The following is a 23,034-nucleotide window of genomic DNA, read 5'->3' as shown; positions in this document are numbered from 1 at the left end:
TTATTTGCCTTTCTGCATCCATTTACTTTAGCTTTTGTGGGATGTAGATTAACACTTCTAATTTTCCATTGGCTAAAAGGTTCAATTTCTCTTTAATGTTTCTTATGTACTGTCTTTGATTTATATATACATGTACAAAATAAGGAAATAAACCATGTCGAGATGAAAAATTTTCTTCATAATGCATCTCCTTTTGGCATACATTGTTTCCTTAATATTTGCAACATGCAAATTAGTGTCAGTTTATTACAGTGAAAGATATTGCTAAACAATTTACAAGGAAAACTAAATTCCATTAAGAGAGTTATGTACAACACACGGAAAAATAGAACAATGGTTGACAAGGAGAAACACGTCAGTATTATTGGCAAAATTTGAATTTTTGTGTATAAATGTTATGTATCATTATATACGACAAGGACTTTTAAATAACTTTTATTTTTAATGAAAAAATAAGAAAACCGGTCATGTATATGTGAGCTTTTTTTCCGTATAGGCCAAATGATATGTATCCATATTGCCTACAGTCTCTCACAAAATGATGACATTTATGTTCTTGGTCTCTTCTTTTAAATAACAAAGGAAGCGATTTTTTTTTAAATTCATTAATAGCTAACATTTACTTCACATTTGCAGGTGTTTTTGAATCAAAATAATTTGTCCCTAGCTACTTAACACATTTCTTAATCCTTTGTCGGGAGAGGGCAAAGACACATATTTGAAAGATGGCCTAGTACTAGTAGTAGTAGAAGTAGTAGTAATAGTAAAAGTAAATTTTAATTATAGTCGGATTTAGCACAAAAATAGTGTACATATACATAATTATAAGATATAACATAAACAGAAAAACACAAAAACACAAGAATGGAACATAAGACATAGAACTCAAGAGGAATGACCTAATTATGAGAATGTTTGCTGTGACGTCACACAAAAATATTAAATCTTCGAAATACCACAAAATGAAATTATTTGCTATTTTAAACTGCTGGATAGATCAAGAATACATAAAATCTTATTATCGCTTGCATTTTTTTTCGTTTGTTAAAGCCGCGACACAACAAAATATAAACGATTCATTGATCTCAATGCACTTGTCAATGTGATATCATCTCAATATAATTGACACAGTTTGAACAAATTAATTTTTTTATCATAACGATACCTGCTCTGACAGGAGGCCTCTGTTTGTTAGGTCTCATCCGGAGGACCCGCAATTTACATGTATTCAAAAGGGAATACTTTTTTATCGTAAGTGCATGTAATGTATGCTTCCAATGTCAAAACTAAATTGGCATGCTACTGCTAATTAAGTTGGTGATTTAGGGATTTCATGGACTTTGTTTAATGTCAGCATTTCGCGAAGCTTAATCATTTAGCCTTTTAACAGAAATTATTAGATTGTGTTAATATATTTTATGTGTTGCACACTGATTATTTTGATAAGACATTTTATCATATAATGTTCTTTCCGTTGATCCATGCAAAAGGTTCGCTTTATGTGAGATTGGTTAGTCTCCTTTGACATTTCTCGAATTTTTGGAGGTTCGTTATGATTTTATATATGTTTTTCAGAAATCTGCATATTTATGTGCCCGGATCGATATATTTAGGGCGCATACATGTTTTGTTTTTGTCCTGTTTGTCTGGTTTTTCTGTTGTATACTTAAACTTCGCCGTAACTTTTGAACCATAGGAGATAGAGACTTATTATTTAGTATTATCATCACTCATTACTTGACAGACTACACGTCAAATAATACAAGACTTTAGCTGTAAGCCAGACGTACTTTGTGGGAGCAGCTGACATTAATTTTATAACAATCCATAACAAACAGGCATACATTAATGTGATCAATGAGGTACTGCAATGTTTTTGTTAACTATACGTTACATGCTACATGTATGCATTGTACCCCTATTAAAGATATTAAAACAGCCAAAGAAAAAAACATAGACGAGTAACTATGGAAAATCTGTGTCCGTAAATAATGTAAATAATGCCTCAAGGGAGAATGCCTGAAGTGCATTTGGAGCAGTACTTGGTATGCCTAAACACCATATATGTCGATATACGCTCAAGCAAAATCAAAATATATGACAATATTGTTTTTCATGTTATATATACAAACTTTTTCATTTCAATATGGATATAAACAAAAACACGTGTGTGTTCTGCAGAGCACTAGCTTAGAATGATCCAACACCAAACAAAATACCACCTTCTCATTGGCCTTCCTTCGGCCACGCCTACCATAAACAGGCATTTCCAATAAAATATGTTCCTATCATACAATATTTTCCCGGGAAAACTCTTTTATGCATGCTCCACTACATACATTAAGTTCTTTCAAATGGCACCAAGGTCAATGACTTTGTGACCTTGACTGTGACCTATATGCTAAAAATATTTTTTTCGAACTCTCTTGCCGCCGGGTGCTTAGTGTTTCTCAAACACATCTTGTTGAAAAGATTTTAATTTTATAGATCTATTGCTGTTCTTTGCTTCCACCTATTTTATTCCTCACTGAATTATGTACGAATACATTAATCATAACAAACGATCTGAAGAGTACATTCGGAATGTACAGCTGACAATGTTAATAAATCAATTATTCTATATAAACATGCTTCAAACAAAACATAATTTCCAATACAAAAGGGTTTTATCAATAGAATATTACATTTCTGCTCTGAAGCACATTATGCTGAGATATTGCTTGGATAAAACATGAAAAAGTGCTGTTTCAATCACAGATAATTGGTTTATTTCCTCCAATGTTTCATTTCATGAATTGAAAAGAACACGTTCTGCCCTTTTTTGTTTCGTGGAAGCGGTCATTTGTTCTTAAATTTGTGTCATGTATTTTACATGGGATGAGGCTTTTTTCTTTGTTGTTATGAGTTTTTAAAACATTTTCTTGGTGAAAATTAAATATTTGTTCACCTTTCTATTAAAAGCAGTCATGCATGTCAAGTATTGTTTTCCATTAATGCCGAAATACCAACTCTTTCAGTTCTAACTTAAGATGAATCAAGGGTTAGCCTGTATGTAGACAAGGAAATATTTAATGAAAATATGAATGTTTATTGCCAAAATCAACCTCCCAAAGTCAGTACATGCATGTATCTTTCATATTTCTTAAGTTATATACCTACACAATGTATTCCTCAAACAGAAAGTCTATAAGAGAATTCTTTATGTGCTTAAATATGTATTTTGTAGACAACATAAGAAATAGAATCAAAGAGATAACAATAAAATATTTATGAATAAAAAGGGACCTAGACTTTGATATTGAATGCTGTTCGTAATCTCCATATCCTTCATCTAGATCAATATTCCCCTTACCTACTCATTTGCGTAAAATCTTTAGCATCAAACTTAACGCGTAAAGTGAAAAAACGGTAAAACTCATGATTGACTTAAAAGATGCAAGAATGATACACTATAGGTTCTTCGTAAATGCGATTTTCTTTAGCCTTGTTTTAACAGACGGGTCCCTAAAAACCGGCTATGATCATTTACAATGGGGTAAGCGGCTTCTGGGCAGGTTACTGACCACTATAGCTCAGGTTAGTCCCCTGGACTGCGCCGAGGAATGTTTGATCCGCTCCGGATGTCTGTCATTTAACTACAGGCGGGCCGCTATATTCTGTGAACTGAACTACGAGAGCGGCAAAGGCTCCAATGCAAAGTTGTCAGATGAAGAAGGGTGGATCTTTAGCCGTCGAGAATCTTGGCCTACGGTAAATTGTTTATAATATGTTACTTATTTTATTTTGATTTGAACGTTAATGTTCGTTTTAATATTAAAATGTTTAGATAACAGAAAATTACCAGACGGGGAGGAAAAGTTTTTTGAAGTTTTTTTCATAGCATTTCTTTATTTTTCCTCTCTTTTTTAATTTTAGGAAATAACAGAGGCATGTAAAAACATCAAATGTGCTTTTAATCAAAAGTGCGTAAAAAATTCTTACGTCTCCGCGGAATGCAAGATAGCACGTACGTAGTTGTGAAAATGTGGGTGTTTTATGATGTTTAGTCCTTCATATTTTCGATGATATAGTTAAGTCATGCTTTTAATTTTTTTTTTTTTACAATTTCTTTTACAAGCTTAAGGATGTGATGTAGATAAGGAGGAAAACTAATAATAAAGTTTTACAAGATTTAAAAACACGATTACAATTAGCAAAATGAAATCTCATTGAATTTCATTTTACTTCTAGGAAAAAAGTTTCAAACTGCCATTAGTCTTTTCTATTCCACTCAAAAATATATATATCGAGTGCTATTCTATGCTTGTTAATGTTTCACAGAGAAGGAATTTTTACCTGGTTTCCCCTCGTCCACACCCTTACACATCCTCTCTCTCCCTCTCTCACAGTGTAAACAAAAATGTGTTTTCTTACTGGGCTATAGGTGAAGCAATTAGGTGTAACATGTCGGGAAGAAAATTTTCCCTTCATATATCTGTAACATATACATGTATATTCAAAGTTTATAATCAGATCTCTAAATACTTATTTTTCAGTGATATGTTTGATAAAAATATCCGGATTTATTATCTAATAAGTTTATTTTTAACACTTAATTTCAATCTACAATATGTACTGACAAAGTTTAAATATGTTGTTAAACTAAAGTCTTTTTTATTGATTTATCATTAACTTTATTTACATAAACATATTTTACCTAATGCAATAATTGTAGTTTGTATTATACCTGTGTGTGTAGTTTTTGTTTTTTTTTCTTCTGAAGATTGTCATCCAGTACAATTACAACTTCCACAAAATGTTCAGAATTTTAGTTCTGAAAAAGCTCTAAATCTGGGGAGCAAGCACAGCTTATCCTGTGTAGACGGATATAATCCGTCTGGTGACGAGACCATGGAGTGCCTGAGGAACGGAACCTGGAGTGACGTCAGAATCACGTGTCATGGTAATACAAGTAATTTATACTTATTTCGCTTAAATATTAGACAAGTTTTCTTCAAGATAGTTGTCAGGTTTATTCATTGTTTTGTGTAAATATTAAGGGTATGATAACTACGTTATCGATTGTATATTGTAGATATGGTTATGATGGATCATATTTCATTGAATATTAAACTTGTTAAATTGTGTTAAATTAAGTTTTTGATTGTTTCTAAAGATGAAATTTATCATGTTTACATGTACATGTTAACAAGAAAGATTTTATCCATAGAAAACTACGTTTACACATTTGAAGTTACAGAGTTTTCTTGCGTCATGGGTATCACGTTGGACTGATGTTCTTGGCATGGGTAGTTCGATCCCTACTTAGCTGCAGAACTGTAGTTCTCCGAAAGACCGGCGATTTTTTTCGTAAAGCTTCAGTTCTGCAGCTAGATCCCTATTGTTGGAGGCATCATATTTTCTCTGGAAAAGACAGCCTTGCACTATTTAGGAATATAGTATTCTATAAAATTTTCGCGTGTATACTATGCGAATAGTCTGCTATTGATATATCATATATAAGTATTTCCCCCACCTCTAATAAATTTTATGTAAGATATCAAACATTAGTTGCACGTGTTTACTCTAAATACACTTAAACTACATTAACAAATTAGAGCAGACATGGACCTCTGAGAAAGTGTTTCAAACTAGTACATGTAAATATATCTATGAAAAAACATTAAAATAATTTCGTCAAACTTCGGGCAATTCCACAAAAAATGCTGATTACTCTTTGCTAGGAAAATATTCAGACATCTATGCGACTTTTTTTTGTCAGTTTTAGAAGTATAGTTTAACATCAAAAAATTCTATTCTCTGCAGATTGTAAAACAGGATGGATCTGTAACAACGAAAAAAGAACATGCTACCGTCGAATTGATACACCTTTAACTCAGGAAGCGGCGATGGTAAGCTTCTTGTTCGAATTTCTGCGTCTCTAGCTCAGACAACAGCAAAAGTAAAAGTGTGATGAAAGGCATTTATACCTTCGGTTCAATCATATTCATACATCATGAATAATTCTACCACGATTAATGCCGAGATCAAAGAAATGCCGCAGACATTTTTCACAATAAATCACGAACGTCATTTAAAATTATCAGATTAGAAACACGTATCAAATCTGTGCAGTTGATATGAATATTTGACTCTAGAATGAAATACTTATGCAGATCATATCGATGCGTCGTCTTTCAAAGGCTAAACACTGTATATTGCATAAAGTAGCTGAAATGTAGATTTTCATAGAGCTAAGCGGGACAGTTTCACGGACCTCCTACACAATATTTTAACTCTGTGATTTTAGTGATATAGAAAACGGATTTTGACATTGTACTTAAAAAAAATGAATTTACGGCACAAACAAATATATAATAAATAAAAGGCTTTTTGTAATGCAGCAAAAGCTTAATTCGTCTGCCTTGTGTTTGCAAGTAAACAAACAAATGTACTTACTTGTATTTTTAAATGAAACAGCGTAATCGAAACATGATGACCTATTTCATTTGCTCTATGGAGGAAACGATCAGCCTTATTATAGAGCTCTTAGTAGAATAGATTTAAAGTTCTTGTACATTGTTCTGAATGTTGTACGATAACCTCCTCGGTCTCGAAATGCTGTTTGAAATATAAAACTCTCGGCTAAAATACCTCGGCTTTTATCTTTCAAACAGCATTTCTCGACCTCGGATGTTATCCTGCAACATGCACGAAAACGTTTACTTTATTTCTTTAACTATATATACATGTATCTTAAATAGAAGGGAGGTTGAAATGATACCACATGTGTACATTATTCACGAAACATGAAAAGGAAGACATTAAATACAATGTCTTTCAGGAGAAGATAAACTACTGTGTCTTCTGAAACAACAATATATATTTTCTGTTTAATTAAATGATAAGAACAGAGTAAGCAGAGTGTTTTCTTAAGTTCCAGATGAATGCATTGGGAATTGCGCAAGTTTAAAACATATTGAATATCATCACTTACTTTTGGTGCGAGGTATAAAAATAAGTTTACATGAAAGTCTGGCGTAGATGAAGTTCTCAACCCAGTTTTGGTTCAATGTAGACCGACAGTAAATGGCAAATAAGATTTCTCCAGATTCTCCATTGTCAGATTTTTGTCAAAATTGCTTAATTATGTGGTAGTATTCCACAATCACCTGCGTTAATGGGGTTTATGTCTTCAAACTTATTAAATATACATATACTTAAGAGCATTTTCTGGGTACGATTTTAAACCGAGGCACGCTAATATGTTCAGGGGATTTCAACAACCTCGGTTTCAGATCAGAATCTTGTAAATTATATGATCGTCATAATAACCCTGAAAGCGAATTACAAAACTTTTAAAACCATTTATACAGTATTTAAATTCATACCGCCAAAATATGGTTGAAATATTGCAGACTCGGCTTAAAACAACAAAAATCAATCATAATCATTTTTTTTGATAAATCACTCTTTATCATGTTCACCATTTACATAATACTGAATGATTATGATAGCTTAATTTTCCTTTGGAAATTTCTATAAAAATATTTATTCAATACTTGAATTTAATACCATGATTGTAGCATTAAATTTATTGTACTTTATAGTAAATTCCAAAAGAATAGCAATTGTCAAATCTTGTTTTGGATAGCTAAATATGTATTTATTTAAATTTTAAAATAATAGCTATTTTTAATGGTTTTATTTCTAACAAAACATTTCCCCATAAAATTTGCACACAAATCAAATATCTATTATTCATTAGAAGTCCTGCAGGATCTGTGATTCTTACCTTGTAGAAGTTAACAATGAGGAGGAAAATAGATGGATCACCGAAAATGTACTGAAAAACGTTTGTAAGTTTATTGAAAATATTCAGTAACATATTTTTTCAAATCATTTCAAAGTTAGAGTTTTCATAACGACACACAAAACAATAAAGTTTAGCATATTTTTGTCTGAAAGAAAATAGGTTTTATTTGTTTTACATAAGGTTCTTCGAATTTGATTTACCTGTGTTTTCTTTAATTACTTCAAAAGCCTGTTATAATTGGTATTCCTGTGCCACATGGACCGGAGCAAATGATAGAGATGAGGAAGGCACCTTTGTTTGGGAACATTCGAACACTCGAGTAGGACAATTAAACTGGTTTGTTGGAAATCCCGATGGAAAAGATGGGAAAGATTGTGTAGACATGTTTTATGATGGCCAGTTCAACGATCGTCCGTGTGATTACGAGAATGCATTCATGTGTGAAAGAGAGGATTTGCCTTGACGACATTCAAAGTACATGTAGCCTAAAAGCACATTTTACAGATCAAGTTGACTTTGTGATCAGAATACTGATTTTTTTATTTGTATGATATTTGGGAATAATTTAATTTTGTTTGTATTCTCGCCTCTCATTGGTTGATTTCCAAAAAGGAACGCAAATTATTTTGTATAATCTGGTTTGGTATGGAGACAACCCCCTTGACGACCAGCTTAATCATCATATCCACGCAATTCCCTCATTTCCATGGACAATTCCAGATTTAATAAACTCGATCTTACCTCATGTAAACAAACATCATGGCTTCTAGATCTATTTAAGGAATAACTGTCTTATTTTTTGAATTCATGAAGTGATCAATGGATTGGCTTGTGTGATAATTTGCATAAACGCCGAAGGCGTTTATGCATAAAATTATCAAACAAGCCAATCCATTGATCATCTTCATGAATTCGAAAAATCTGACAGTTATTCCTTATATTTACATGCTTTGATTCCGCCAATCCACGGGCTCCAAGCCTGCTTCTCTCTAGGTGTTGTCCCGCCCTGCACGTGGTTTTTTTTGGAACCGCGCCAAGACATTCATGAGGAAATAAATTACATTTACAATTGGTAATTTTATCTCGGACAAATACATTGGAAATGTAAATATGTATCAGTTATTACCTCCCCTCGCTTCCCATCAATTCCGTTACTACGGTTGTATTTTTGCACGGTAAATTTAAACTCAGTACCTGGTCTCAAAAAACCGCACAGAACTTGTCAATCGAAAACTCAAGCATCTCTTTGATATTAACTTCAGAGTACTTGTGTGTGCAATCAAAAAGTGTTTTAAGCAAATAATTTTGCAAATGCCCAATGACCAAGTAAGTAAATTTATGAGTTCCATTTTAATTGAAAAAGCAGCTGTCAATGATATCAAAATACCTGGACTTTAATTTATCGTGAGGAATGATTGTGTATAAAGTTGACAAGTCCGTAAGTTTTTAAGTTGTTGATTTTGGTAAATTCTTGTGATTTCAAATTGTCCAAAAGTTCTTTAGAATTTTTGAGTATCCACATCTGATTCACACCGCTTCTTGAATATATTGTTGCACAGTACTTTTGAAGTTTTTCCTTCACTGAGGTCAATATCTTAGTGAGGAGTAGCGAAAGAGGCTTGGTGAACAATTACTGGGACCCGCAATGTATCTTTGTTTGTAAGGATTTTTATGAGGTTTCGAAGCCAATATAAGTAGGGTAGTTCAAATTCATTTTGGCTCTGTGGAATATTAGAAATATTTAAAACTGATATATGATTTTGGAGAATTTCTTCCTTAGAAAGGAAAGTATGAGTATAAGTAGCATTACTACTTGTATAATTAAATCAAAGTTCTTCTAGAATACAATTTATATAATGAGCCTTACAAACGAAGACAGTGTGTTACCTGCTTTGTCGGCAGGACCCAATACGTGCTGATCAGGTAATCTATCTAATTCTTTTTTTTCACTTCTGGATTATAGAATACAGAAGGATAGATGGTTTTCATATTGCCCCTCAATCATTTAATACGCGAATATATATACGCGAATATATCATCCTAATTTCATTTAAAATTTTTTTCTATAAAGATACGTTTTACTAATGTGTAGAAATGTGTTTAACTCTTCTTGGTCTGCTGTTAAAGTTGAAAATATTTACAGGTATAATTGAAAAGAAAGCTTTAGGTCTTCCTATCTGTTACGACAGATAATTGTTGACTGACATATCAACAGTCATTTCAAATGTTATCCTGCATCGTAATAAATATCTGTTACTGATCAGTGGCTCAGAGTACCATGTTAAGATCGATCAAAGAGCAAAAGCCACTAAGGGCTTTTACTAGCCCTGTGAATTCCTAAAATATGAAACTGCGCATCATGTTTTGGGTTGACAATGCAGTATTTATCATTTGAACCCACGCTGACTCTGTATTTTCTTTGAACATGACATAATTTTCTTTCGAGGCAATATCCTACGACGTCATGAAATGCGTAATTCTCTCTATATCCTGTAAAATGCTTTAAAAATGGCCAAAAGCCAAACCCTAACCTTAACTTTAAGATATTATATGTTAGCGGAGATTGAAAACACTACACCATTAGTCAGCCATGCAATATATATAAACTTGATAAATGAATTACACTTGACAGTCTTGTGTATCTTAATTGGGCTTCATAAGGATACACCGAATTAAACTAAAGACAAAAATCCATATCAGGTGTAAAGTGTTCATTGTGACGTATCGGATTTTATTAAGCAGATATATAAGGAATGGTTTTAAGTTCTGTTTAAGTTATTGGTGTTTTAATTGCACAGACTTGTCACGAAGGCATATTTCATGAATTGTGACATCATGTTAGTGCTATTTTCTACGTGTGAATATACACGACAATGGTATTCAAATCAATATCACAGTTGGCGTAGTAGAAAAAAAACGAATGTAAATATAAAAATATATATAGATAGAAACAGGAACTCTGGCTAAAATTAGTATTAACTCTAAATTTGAGTGTTGAATCTAGAATAATATCAGAATAAAATCACTTTAAATCAGCATATTTTCCTTCAGATATATGCACAAATATTTACGCGAAAAAGCGTATATAAAATAGTTTTTTGTTGCTTGGAAAGTGATAAGAATTTAGCTGAGATAAAACGATCGCAGAAGATATATTATGTAATCGAAGATTGAAACACTTATCTTAATAAACAAAACAATTTATTAAACAGTTAATATTTAGAAAGGAAAAGGAGCTCTGGCTAAAATTAGTTCTCAAACTAGTTTTAAATTTCAAATAATATCAGAATAAATATGAAGAGAAAGAGTCTCTTCGTTGGGATGTTATAAAAGGTGGGATCAGCTGCCTAGGAGGAGTAAGCATCCTCTGTTTTTCATGCATAACAGTGTTGTTATATATTTGAGTTTTGCATTTTGTAAAAGAAAAACCATTAATCTTAGGGGGTGTCTTCATTCAGCGATATCAACGAAAGAAAAAGAAAAACAACATCTCATGCATATAAGTGAGTTCACAGAAAATCTAGGATAACAAATCGTCCCCATATATATATAGAATACCTCTCTGCTGTTTTGATCTCGGCCCTGGTATCAGCCCGAGCGGTTGGTATGAGCCCAAATCCGGGGGGCGCAGGCCGAGACCATGCGAGGGCTGATACCAGAGACGAGATCAAAGCAGTGGTGTGATGTTGTTTATATCATATACCTAAAACCAAAGAAAAGAACAAACATTTAGATATTTTCCGATTTTGCGGTCTAATATAATTTTGTCGCAAGATAAATTAGAGTTATCTTTCTTTATTTCGATGTTCCTATAGAGATGTTGCTTGACGGTAAATAATCATGTAGAGAAATATTTGCGTGGTCTGGTCATTATTTGAATAGTTTTGTTTTCAAACATTTCATTTCGAAGTACATTGGATAACAAAGATTTAAAAGGTCCCAAACTTATAAATATTCTACTTACACTGTGGATCGAACAGGGGAAACAACTTCTTCAACGAGTCTTTACAAATGTAAGTCTAAGATTTATAGTAACTGTTTGTTTTGTTTACGATATATATTAAATTAAAAATGGCTTCTTATATAAAAACTTTTTTTCTGAAAGCAAATTCCAAACATCGAAATAAAGAAAGATAACTTGAACTTTGACTTTGACTCTGTTCGAAAAATAGCAAAAGATTTGTTCTGTTCTTATTTACTTTGGTTTAGATATATGATATAAACAACATCAAATTCTGCATCCTATTTAAAGTCTCAAATAACTCCTCTTTTTGTCTTTGTATGACTCTGATGGATGACACAAATGGGTGAGAAGAGTTGGAACTCGGTTTTCGTCAATGCTTTACCAATACAAAACTCTAGGCATTAGAGTTGTACAGTGGGTTTTCGCTAAATTTGACAACGTCATCAATTTCATTTACTGCATCCAATATATCGTTTTTTAAATATGACGTACACATTTTATTTGTTGACAAAATGGTGCCTTGTCCATTTTCCAACTCATCTGAAATCAAGAGAAATTTAAATATGTTTGCTCTTATATGTATATTTTATCTGTGCTGTGCTGTGTGTATTTCTATGTTCTTAAAGGCAATTTTTTGTAAAATATTTATACTAGTAGTCAGACTATGAATAAAATCTATATACTTATTAAGAATGAAAGTGAAAATAAGAATTTAAAGTCAAAATTATCCGAATAAATATCTTAAATTCAGTAAACTTATAAAAACCCCAGCAACGCATACCATTATGAGATACTTCTATCGTGAAATTGCAAGAATGAGAATCATCTGTTTTTTTCTTCTGTAGACCATTGCTATCATGGGTACCGCTACACGTGTTATGTGTCTTGCTAGGGCTGTTAGCTGTGCTTCTCATCACGCGTTCTTTGTTGTTTTTCTCTGGTCTGAAGACCACAATGTAGATCTTTGTCAAATAAAGACAACTGAGGAAAACGGTGGCATGAATGAACAATGAAACACAAAGGGAGATTACTCGTGCAGCATTAGTTGCAGAGAAAGCATACAGAGGTACGAATGCTAACCAGATGACGAAAGAAGTGAAAGAGCAGTACATGATTTCACGTGAGTCGTTCATACCCTCAGGAAGTTTTCTTGTTTTAATGGCAAGGACAAGGCATGCAATCATTAGCAGAAAGGGCCAGAAAAGAAGAAGGAAATAATTGAAGTTGTTAGAGTCTTTACACGTACGGTGACCGACGGGAGGATCTGACTTTAGATCATACGATATCGTCTGCTCTGGGGTATCTATAAACAACCAGAAAATGATTGCAAGAAGCTGAACAGCTGATAGTGCAAGGGAAAGTAGCAAAGCCGTCATCATTGTACACATGTAAGGTCTCGGTAAGTGATGTCCTTTTGCTGCTTGTTGTTTAATACCAGATCTCACATCGAACGCTCTCTTATAAACAATAAGCTTAGAAAGGAGGGAAGAATAGGCCATAGTATAACTCATACCGATAAATAAGCGAGATACTGCACAAGAGAAAGAAGTAGGATAGCTCAGTAAAATAAATGGAGATATGAATGACATAAGAATACTAGCAAGCATTACCATGCTGGTTTCAAAACCAGTTGCTTTTAGTAGAGGCGTATTTCTTTTTTGCAAGAATACTACGGAAACAACAATGCATATTACAGAACCCAAAACACACAATACAAGAATAGCAACAGAAAAGGGATTTCCATATGAAAAGTAAGATACTGGAATATGTATGCATTCACTTCTGTCTTCATTTGGAGTGTATCCGTGTGAACAGTGTGTACAGATGTACGGGTCTGATGAATTAGTGATGGATCCTGAAGGACAGGATGTACAGTCCCAACAACACATATCTGTTATCCTTTTAATGTAGCCAGGAAGGCATTCTACAGAACAGGCCACCTGCGAATTGACAGCATCGAGTACCAGTTCTTCTCCTACAACTTGTTTAATAGAGAAAAAATGTCATTTTCAAATGGTATTTTAAATCTTGAATCAAGAAACTGTATTTCTAAATTTCATGTTGATTATATTTTACGAAAATATGATATAAAATTATAAATGTAATACATTTTCCTATTTCAGTCCGTTTGAAATGGTCGCCTTTTCTTATGTACTGTAGGATACTGTATCTAGGCGGTCCTTCAACACCATCAACGAAATGGAATGAAGTGTTAAAAGGATCTGTTATTGAAATTTAAATGCATTATTTTTCATAACAGAAATATCTCTGATTTATATTATGTTGATTTTTATACATTGCAAAAATATAAATTAACAGAAAATATTAATGTCAAAGCACTGTATTCACTTTTTTTGCTTTTCTCGAGGTATTCCCAAACTAGCCCTTTTATATTTTCTTTTTTCTTCACATACACCAGTTTTATTTCAACAAATTTAGCTTTAAAATGTTTAGAATGGCATTGCCAAATGCGTAAACTGCATCCCGGACGCTGATGATATACGGGATACCTGACAAGAATAAACAGGTAGAATTTTATAAAGAGCAGTATTTCCACTATCATTATTGTGTGATACTAAGTAATTTGTCAATGTTAGACCTTATTTTCATATATCTATACCAGAGGCAATAAAGCGACGGCAAAATGTAAATTTTTCGTAAAATTATAAAAAAGTTTCAATGGTTTTGTCATGTGTGTGACAATCACACATGCATTCCTAGCCTTTATGATTACTAAACAGAAAAAGTGCAACCTATGATGTTTGATTGGGTCTCTAATTTTGTAGTTTAGAAATCTTAATCAATATTTCATAAACAGTATATATAGAAAGTCATATTACTTGATTATTATAGTTGTTAACTTTGTTTTGATGCATTATTTTTGTTGAAATATCCTGATTTATATAATATTGATTTTTATACAGTTGTAAAACTTGAAATTCTACTCCGCGCGTTTGAATTCTCTTTGCCGGACTTTTGTTTTTTCGATGGTATTCCAACAACAATTTCTCTGTTAAATTTTGATGATTGTTGATTTATTCAATATTCATTCTAATTTTTTAGGCACTTTAAAATAGCCTTTTTACTAAGCTATATCAAATTTTACAAGAATAATAATAACTATGTACAATAGCTCGTTGCAAGAATAAACAGTATGAATTTTTTTAAGAAGTACTTTTAGTTTTTACAAAAATGTGTGATAATAAAAATGGTTTAAATCCTTTTAATTTATGTTTAATTAATGCAGAAATAAGCCAGTTTTCGTATTTGGGGTGACGGCAAATTGCCAAATTAAAACGCTGGGAGTCATGAAAGTAGTTTCAACGGTTTTGTCGAAAAAGAGCACAATCACATATGCATTCCAAGCTTTTATGATTAATGAACATAAAAAAGGCAAACCTATGATTTTTGATTGGGTCTCTAATTTTGAATTTCAGAAATCTTGATTAAAATTTCGATGCTGTGACCTGCATAAACAATATATTTAGTAAGTCATATTACTTGTCCACTGATTTATTCTTGTTGTCAAAAAGTTTGTTTTGAAAAGGTGTCAAAATTTCTAAATATGACGATACGGAATGTTCCCATAGACTACCTGTTCAATAGCAATTTCGAGAATTATAATATCTATTTGATTAGCTGTTTTATCTTTAACCTGTAAAATCGGTAGGTAGTTTTAATGTTATTTGTTAACCTTGTCTAAACTATTTGGGATCTTCTATTTCGTTAAAATATTCAAATGAAGCAGTTCTTTCTAATCATAAGTGTTTTAATAAGTAAGGATCAAATTTTAAATCCGTTAATTTCTCTATCAAGTGTTTTATGATTGTTGATTTATTCAATATTCATTCCAATTTTTTAAGCGCTTTAAAGTAACTTCTTTATTAAGCTATATCAAATTTTACAATAATAATAATGATGATAATAATAATAAATTCATTTCTTTGATAATTAATAATTGTTCCTATTTATGCTATTTACCAGTGTTATTAATTCGCCCACAGTTTCCTGCTGTGCAGTTTGGGTAATATTGATGTAAGAATTCTGAATACCATGGATCAAGATTTGTCTCTGTAGTTTTTTTGTAATTAAGAGAATGATATTTATGAAGTACATAATCATACAGATTGTCCATTTTTTTGAAAATCAATAATGTTTTCCAAGATATGTAATTACGAGAGGAGAAAATCATATCTCACGTATTGACGTATTGTACATATCCTGAATATTCAGATGTTTGGAGGGTTAATCCAATTGCTCCGTTCATGATATTTTCTAGCCCAACCGGTGGATCAAGTCCTGCTAATCCATCACTTACGGTCCAGATAAAGTCTTCAGTGCCTGTGTTATGAAGTTTGCGGATAATTTTGTATGCAATTTGATTCAGCATAAACAGGACTACAACTATTTTTCCTAAAATAAAATAAAATAACTAACAGTTTTAATCTTTCATTTATTTCTAAAAAGCGAATGCACTGTCCAAAAAATTAGTTCTACAACTTAGAACCAATTTGGTTAGATCTTATTAATATTACTTGAATTACTTATTTTACAATTTATTTGTTACCATATTTACCTTTTTCATATATACATTATTAAAAGATCATTGAATACAAATGGATTGATGTACCTTTTGCATTATTTCTTGATCTAAGATCTGTTAAAACTTCGGTGATCTCGTAATCAGTCATATCCGACGAGGTTTGCTTCTCATATCCAATACATATATTGTTTTGTCGTGCAAATCTTTTAATATCATGGTAGCCATATTTGCCATAGCTAGAATCTTCGTAGAGAATGCTAACATATACCCATCCATTTGCTCTAAAGAAAAAAATGAATTTTATAAACAAAAGAAGAGAAAATCCAATAGTCCAAATCCATATGAGAAGAGAACAACTCGGAATATAAGGAAATTTTAGGTATACATTGTACAATGAGTATTTTTCAAATAGGAAAAAAGTCTTATGCTACTATTGAATATGGTTTTTGTCATACAAATGCGTATTTGTGCTATATAAAGAAAATGTTGCTTACTAATATTACTTAAAACATCACTAATTTTGGTTAGGTTTTATCTTGAGGTTTTTCGAATTATGATTTTAACAATTTATTTTTTTGGGGGGGAGGGGTGACTATTTTTTTTATACCATAAATGTTTACAGGTAACTTTCTAATAAAGTGTATGGAAAGCAAGACATTCAAAGCAACAATTTTGTAATTTTCTTAACTTTCTAAAAATAAAAGCTCAGTTACGATACGGGAAATCCACTGAAGTACACAAGCTATCTTTTATTTACGTGCTTCCTCTGCTCCCGATCTATTCCCTTTTAATGGTTTTTGTGCATGCTTTCTATGTTACGGGGAAGGTCAATGCGAGGCAACAAATTTTGTCTGAGCATTTCTGTCATTTGACTGAATCAAGTGAAATCCTTGTAGTCGTACCTGAGAAGCTGAACAATCCCCTTGGCCTGGTACGTGTCTGATGGTACTGTTCTCTTGAAATACTTGTACTTTTGTCGATCATTAAGGACTGAAGAAGTAGCTGTGCCACTTATCTATAGTAATAAAAACATTTCGGATTTTTAACTTTGATTAATTTAATAATAAAGTTATTATGTCCTGAAACAAATGAACGTTAAATTTAAAGAAAAAAAACTGCAATTAATCTGCGAAATAGATTTTTTTTTACCACATTTCAAACAAAAGTTTGATGGGTCACAATGCTCGGCAGAGTAGTTTCCTTCCGACTGTTAATCTTAAGATTATCAAAAGATTTTTTTCATCTTTTTTCCACTAAGAAAGAATTTCGTATTGTGTTCCAACACTACTTACACCAGGGTCTATGCATTGGAATACTTCATTATACGTGGTTTCTTGCCTATTTATATGAATATTCATTATTTTTTCTTGGACTTGAAAGAAAGCGCTTAGAAATTGTTCATTTCTATTACCAATGAGAATAAATTTCTCCAATATATAGTTAATTTAAACAATATTTTATTCACTGATGTTTTCATGAATAGGATAGGGCAGCAGGCACAGCCTATTTTAGCCCTCTCCAATATATAGTGACCGTATTCATTTTTTTCTCTCCCCTTTTGGCCTGATTTGTCCAGAAGAAATGTAGACATTTTGGGTCGTACTGTGCTTTGGTATAGACCTACTAAAACCCCCGCAAGCCATAATTTGAAAAAAAAACAAACATGAATCTGTACCATCCGACATTACTTGATATTGCTAATAAACTAGCTGTTTTTGAAGGAATTTTAATATTAACTTTGATCCTCAATTGCTGCTCCAATCTGTCTCCAAGGGTCCTGATTTGTAAAACGATAAATCTGCATTAATTTTACTTCTATCGTAAATTTCCCTTACTTATGCAGCAATATACTAGTGCCTCCGTCACATGTATACATGTATCTCAATTAATTCGATACGCAAGAGCATGCTCTATGTATGAACAATTTCTAAAACAAGTTAAATTATTGACAAATAAGTTGATGAAACAAGAATATCAGCAGTCTCGTTTAAAGTCAATTTGTAAGTTCTATGGTCGATACAATGGCCTTGTCAGCAAGTACAATTTATCATTGAGTCAAATGCTGACTGACGATTTTCATGCTAATTGTTAGTCCATTATTTAAACACTGAATTGACGACGAGTTTCCCCGTTATTTCACAATCTTGACAAGGAGCAAACAGCGGATGTGACCGGTCGGCAGGGAATCCTCACTCCTCCATCGCACCTGTTTAAACCTCTGATGTTTCGGTGGACTTTTGATCTATAATATTGTTCGTTATCTCCATGTGTTTCATGTTAAATGTATACAATTAATATAAGCCTAAGTATTATTTAGAACAAGGTGATTTCCGTGTAAGAATCGTCTGAGAATCATGAATGATTAATTCGGATGTCACATCTGTTGCATTTTAGATGTTTTATCTTACGATTAGAGACGATAGGTTCAAATATCAATTCAACGGAAAATGAAATGATTTTAGTTTTTCCATCGTCAAGTTTATTTATCTATATAGTAATCTTTATTATATGTATCACCTTCATATGATGTAGACATCTTCCAAATCATTCACTACTCTAAAACAAGCTCTGAGTACGACTATATTTCTTTTGGCCTAGGCAGGCTATTTATATAGTTACATTTACGTGGAAAAGGTGAAAATAACAAACAACGATCAATCTCATAAAAATAACAAACATTACAATAGTGTAAATAGTACATGAACACAGACAGCCGAAAATCCAATTATGTGTCCATGAGGAGTCAACATCCCTTGCTGACCGGATACATTCGCCGTGAGCCCCATGTTTTTATTAAATAGAAGGAACATTCCGTAATTTAAAAAAAGTTGGGGGACATACCACTAATTTAGGTTAAAGTGGAATATTACTAAAAATGTTTATGATGGAAAAATCGAAGTTATCTCGTATGTCAAACAATTAAGTTGTTAGTTGGCTTTTTTCGTATATAATCAGTTCAATAACTAAATACGAAGGGTATGTGGTAGACTCTGTTTTGTCTTTAAGTTCAAGTTCATTGGGATATATTTACATCAACTGAATATTTTTTTCCTTTATTTCTTAACAAATCACTTAACTACATTAGGCATGTGTGTACAGCTTTCTGGCCTTTTCCATCAATGAAACGTATAAAGACGTATAATACAATAATTAATCTTTTTAATCCTACTTTAAATGATTATTTAAATATAAATATAAGCAATAAAATGTGTGTGCAGGGTTATGTATTTTTTCTGCAACAGCTGCTTCCGTTAATTTCAGTAATAACAAACAAAGAAAGCATTTTATTGTTTAAATAGCCAGTCTATTATTATATCAATTTGATGTTACAGGGATCTCAACAGTCTCGTTTAAAGTCAAAAGTTAATAAGTTCTTGGATCGTTGTCATGATTTTGTGATATAACCTATCATTGGTTCTTATTTTACTGACGTTTACATACCAATGGAAAACCCTTTATTTTTACACCATATTTGACTACGGAATATTTAGACCCCCTGACCAATATTTAGGGCTTAAGGCCGGTGTGACCTGTTTACTCCTTCTTGAAACCGTACCCTATCTCTGGAATTTTCCTAGTTCTGTAAGATAAACCATGCATATGTTCAAATATTTTTGTCGTATGTGCGCTTTTTCAAAAGATCGATCACTGTTTGTTTTCAATTTTTCATTAATACGAATGTGTGCATGTTTACCTGTGGTATTTTGAAGAGAGCGAGTAGACTAGCCACGTATTGAGTTTCTCTACTTGTAGCTGGACCTATCACTCCTATCACCCGCCTGGATGCCACTGTTGTACAGTTATTGTATACTGTCTCCTCATGTTTCGTGAAGAAACTTTGCTGAGCAAATTCTAACGAGTATTCTAATGACGGGTTAATATTGTAGCAAGTGTCATGTGCTATTAAGCCTAGAGTTATCCCTTTCTGTTTTAAGTAAACATTGACTTCCGATAGCGCCAATATTGTGGTATCTAAGAGTTGAATTCCGCTGTGGGGGTCGATTTTTATATCACATCCATCGTCCTTTGTAAAATGAACGGCGAAGAGCCCTCCCAGAATAAAGTCTCCTGGAATATGAAGATATGTTTGTCCGCTTTTGTTACAAACCAATGACCCCATTGCAAGAAAATAAAGTGTTAGATATTTTATTTGCCTTTCTGCATCCATTTTACTATAGCTTTTGTGGGATGTAGATTAACACTTTTACCGTTCCATTAGCTTAAATGTTCAATTTCTCTTTAATGTTTCTTATGTGCTGTCTTTGATTTATATATACAAAATAAGGAAATAAACCATGTCTAGATAAAAAATGTTCTTCATAATTCATCTTCTTTTGGCATACATTGTTTCCTTAATATTAGCAACATGCATATCAGTGTCAATTTATTGTATTATTTTATCAGTGAAAGATATTTCTAAACAATATACAAGGAAAATCAAAATCCATAGAGAGAGTGACATACGGAAAAATATAACAATGATTGACAAGGAGAAACACGTGAGTATTATTGGCAAAATTTGAGTTTTGTGTATAAATGTTATGTATCAATATATACGACAAGGATTTGAATTAAATTCAATAATTTATTTGCTATCCTCAAAAAATATCGACCCTCATGAAATCAAATGTCAAATTCATTCTTCCTAAAATTCATTCTAAATTAGAAGAAAAAAGGATGTCATTGTTTTTAACCAAGATAATCAAAGTACAGAATGTTCTGCTGGAATATAGCCTTTAATCATAAAATCATCATTACTGCAATATGTCTTACTCTTCAAAATATTTTTTACAGGTTAAAAAGTTAAAACGAATTAAGGTCAAGATGTAGTAAATGAGAGGTGCCTACAAATTTATCAAATTTGATAAATAAATTCCTTTAATGATGCTTTATAACTTTAGCTTATTCAAATAAGGTGTTTCGGAGGACATAATTTGTAGGCAAACAAGAAGAAAAATCATACTTTAAATTTTAACTTTTATTTTTAATGAAAAATTAAGAAAACCGGTCATGTATATTTGAGCTTTTTTTTCATATAGGCCGAATGAAATGTATCAAGATTGCCTACAGTCTCTCAAAATGGTAAATAGTGACATTTTTTATGCTAACCTTAACCTTAACCATTTTTGCAATTGAATCAACTACGTTGTTTTTTAAATTAACAACAAAAACAAGGAAGCAATTTTTTATATATACATTAAACTGCGCAGTAACGTTCAGGCCTCTTAAAGCTTCAAAATGTAAAACTGCGTCGAAAGGTCGATTTTTAGTTTTATTTGTGGGTAATGGACCAATTTGTGGGTAATGGAGCGAGGTAACATGACCTCGATGAACTCGTGACGTTCATTTTTACTTTTTTGAAGAGTTTTACATAAATCACCTCGGCGAAGCTAATTAGCACAATTACTACTACATTTTTGTCATGTAAATAATCTCGCTGCATCCTTGTAAACCCTACATGTGCTGGGGAAAAGTTATTTTATTACTCTGGTACAAATAATTTAACAATAACTTGGGTAAATAGGATATAAAAAATAGGGTATAAAAAGGGTAAGTGTCAATTGAATATATTTTCGTACGTATTTTGAAGACGCTGAATTTTCAACAAAAGTAATAAAGCATTTATCTAAAATACTTCGATATATAAGATCTTTTTTTTAAAAAAAAAAAGATGAAAACACCTTTATTTTATATTAGCTTTCACATACATTATAATTATAAAATTGCAAATTGAAATAAAGTTTATGACACTCTCTCATCATTTCAGCTCAAGTATGCATTGACTTGACGTCATTTCCAATTATGACGTCATATTTTGTTGTGCAGAGAAGTGAATGCACAGAGTACACTACAATATTCTCTGAGAAACCTTAACGTACCTGCGTGATGAAAAAAAACTTTGAAACTTTGATAACGAATAATTAAAACTGAGACTTTGATTTACTATAGTGAAAACTTTGGAACTTTGATATACTATAGTAATAATTATAAAACATTGATTTACTATAGTGAAAACTTCAGACTTTTGATTTAATATAGTTAACAATAGTTTACCATATTATTTGTTTTGCTAGACTTGATTTAAAACAAGTGTTTTCTTTTGTATTACTTCTAAGCCTGTAGAAATGAATATTCCTGTGCCACGTGGACCGGAGCAATTGATGGGGAGGAGGAAGACACCTTTGTTTGGGAACATTCGAACACTCGAGTTGTATCCTTAAACTGGTCATCTGGAAATCCCGAGGGAAGCGATCCAAATAAAGATTGTGTAGACATGTTTCATAATGGCCAGTTCAACGATAGACGGTGTAAATACGAGAAAGACAGGGTTTGCCTTGACAACATTCAAAATTACATTTGAAAGCACATTTCACTGATCAAGTTGACTGTGATCAGAAAAAATACTTGCCTAATTACTATCTATGTTTATGTATGGTATCTGGGATAATCTTGTTTTACTTAAAATATAAGTGAAGTTTTTTTTATCGTCATTTTATAAGAAAAGTATAAAAATGTTCAGTTAGGCCCTATTTCGTCAACCCCCAAAAAATTTTTGTCAGAAAAAACTATTTTCTTTGGATAACTTCTATGAAAGATTTATCCATTGCTTAATCGTTCCTTGTCTCCATACCTTTTTTGGTGTTGTTGAAATATTATATAAGATTGCTAAGATGACTTTGACTGTTACTGGAGACACTTATCAGTGTCTTTTGTTACATTCTTGTGTTTTTA

General features: G+C 32.1%; 2 protein-coding genes across 2 annotated transcripts; one reads left to right on the top strand and one right to left on the bottom strand.

Moving 5' to 3' along the window:
* Positions 1–7,555: 7,555 nt before the first annotated feature.
* On the top strand, positions 7,556–8,258 carry LOC134234919 (collectin-12-like). The gene is made up of 3 exons (XM_062716966.1): positions 7,556–7,588; positions 7,748–7,838; positions 8,023–8,258. The coding sequence occupies exons 1-3, from the start codon at positions 7,556–7,558 to the stop codon at positions 8,256–8,258; spliced, it is 360 nt and encodes a 119-aa protein (XP_062572950.1).
* Positions 8,259–12,042: 3,784 nt separating this feature from the next.
* On the bottom strand, positions 12,043–20,505 carry LOC134234922 (metabotropic glutamate receptor 3-like). The gene is made up of 6 exons (XM_062716969.1): positions 19,997–20,505; positions 17,205–17,317; positions 16,390–16,583; positions 13,868–13,981; positions 12,541–13,740; positions 12,043–12,299 (listed from the first exon to the last, which is right to left on the bottom strand). Exons 1-6 carry the CDS (start codon positions 20,468–20,470, stop codon positions 12,154–12,156), a joined length of 2,241 nt encoding a protein of 746 aa, XP_062572953.1. The 5' UTR covers positions 20,471–20,505; the 3' UTR covers positions 12,043–12,153.
* Positions 20,506–23,034: the final 2,529 nt, after the last annotated feature.

The sequence above is a fragment of the Saccostrea cucullata genome, unplaced genomic scaffold (assembly GCF_032062105.1).
Source record: "Saccostrea cucullata isolate Sc308-1 unplaced genomic scaffold, CSIRO_AGI_Scuc_v1 ctg22016, whole genome shotgun sequence".
NCBI lineage: Eukaryota > Metazoa > Mollusca > Bivalvia > Ostreida > Ostreidae > Saccostrea > Saccostrea cuccullata.
The sequence above is the reverse complement of the archived record's forward strand: the minus strand, read 5'-3'. Positions and strand labels throughout refer to the sequence as shown.

What these genes read in the sequence shown, in the direction of transcription:
- LOC134234922 (XM_062716969.1), bottom strand. Translation starts at nt 20,470, where the DNA reads ATGGATGCAGAAAGGCAAATAAAATATCTAACACTTTATTTTCTTGCA. An exon ending in GGGATTGTTCAGCTTCTCAG is followed by an intron (nt 16,584 to 17,204) that starts GTACGACTACAA and finishes TTTTTTCTTTAG; the next exon opens with AGCAAATGGATGGGTATATG. An exon ending in ACGGACTGAAATAGGAAAAT is followed by an intron (nt 13,741 to 13,867) that starts GTATTACATTTA and finishes CTATTAAACAAG; the next exon opens with TTGTAGGAGAAGAACTGGTA.
- LOC134234919 (XM_062716966.1), top strand. Translation starts at nt 7,556, where the DNA reads ATGATTGTAGCATTAAATTTATTGTACTTTATA. An exon ending in TAAATTTATTGTACTTTATA is followed by an intron (nt 7,589 to 7,747) that starts GTAAATTCCAAA and finishes ATTATTCATTAG; the next exon opens with AAGTCCTGCAGGATCTGTGA. An exon ending in AAATGTACTGAAAAACGTTT is followed by an intron (nt 7,839 to 8,022) that starts GTAAGTTTATTG and finishes TTACTTCAAAAG; the next exon opens with CCTGTTATAATTGGTATTCC.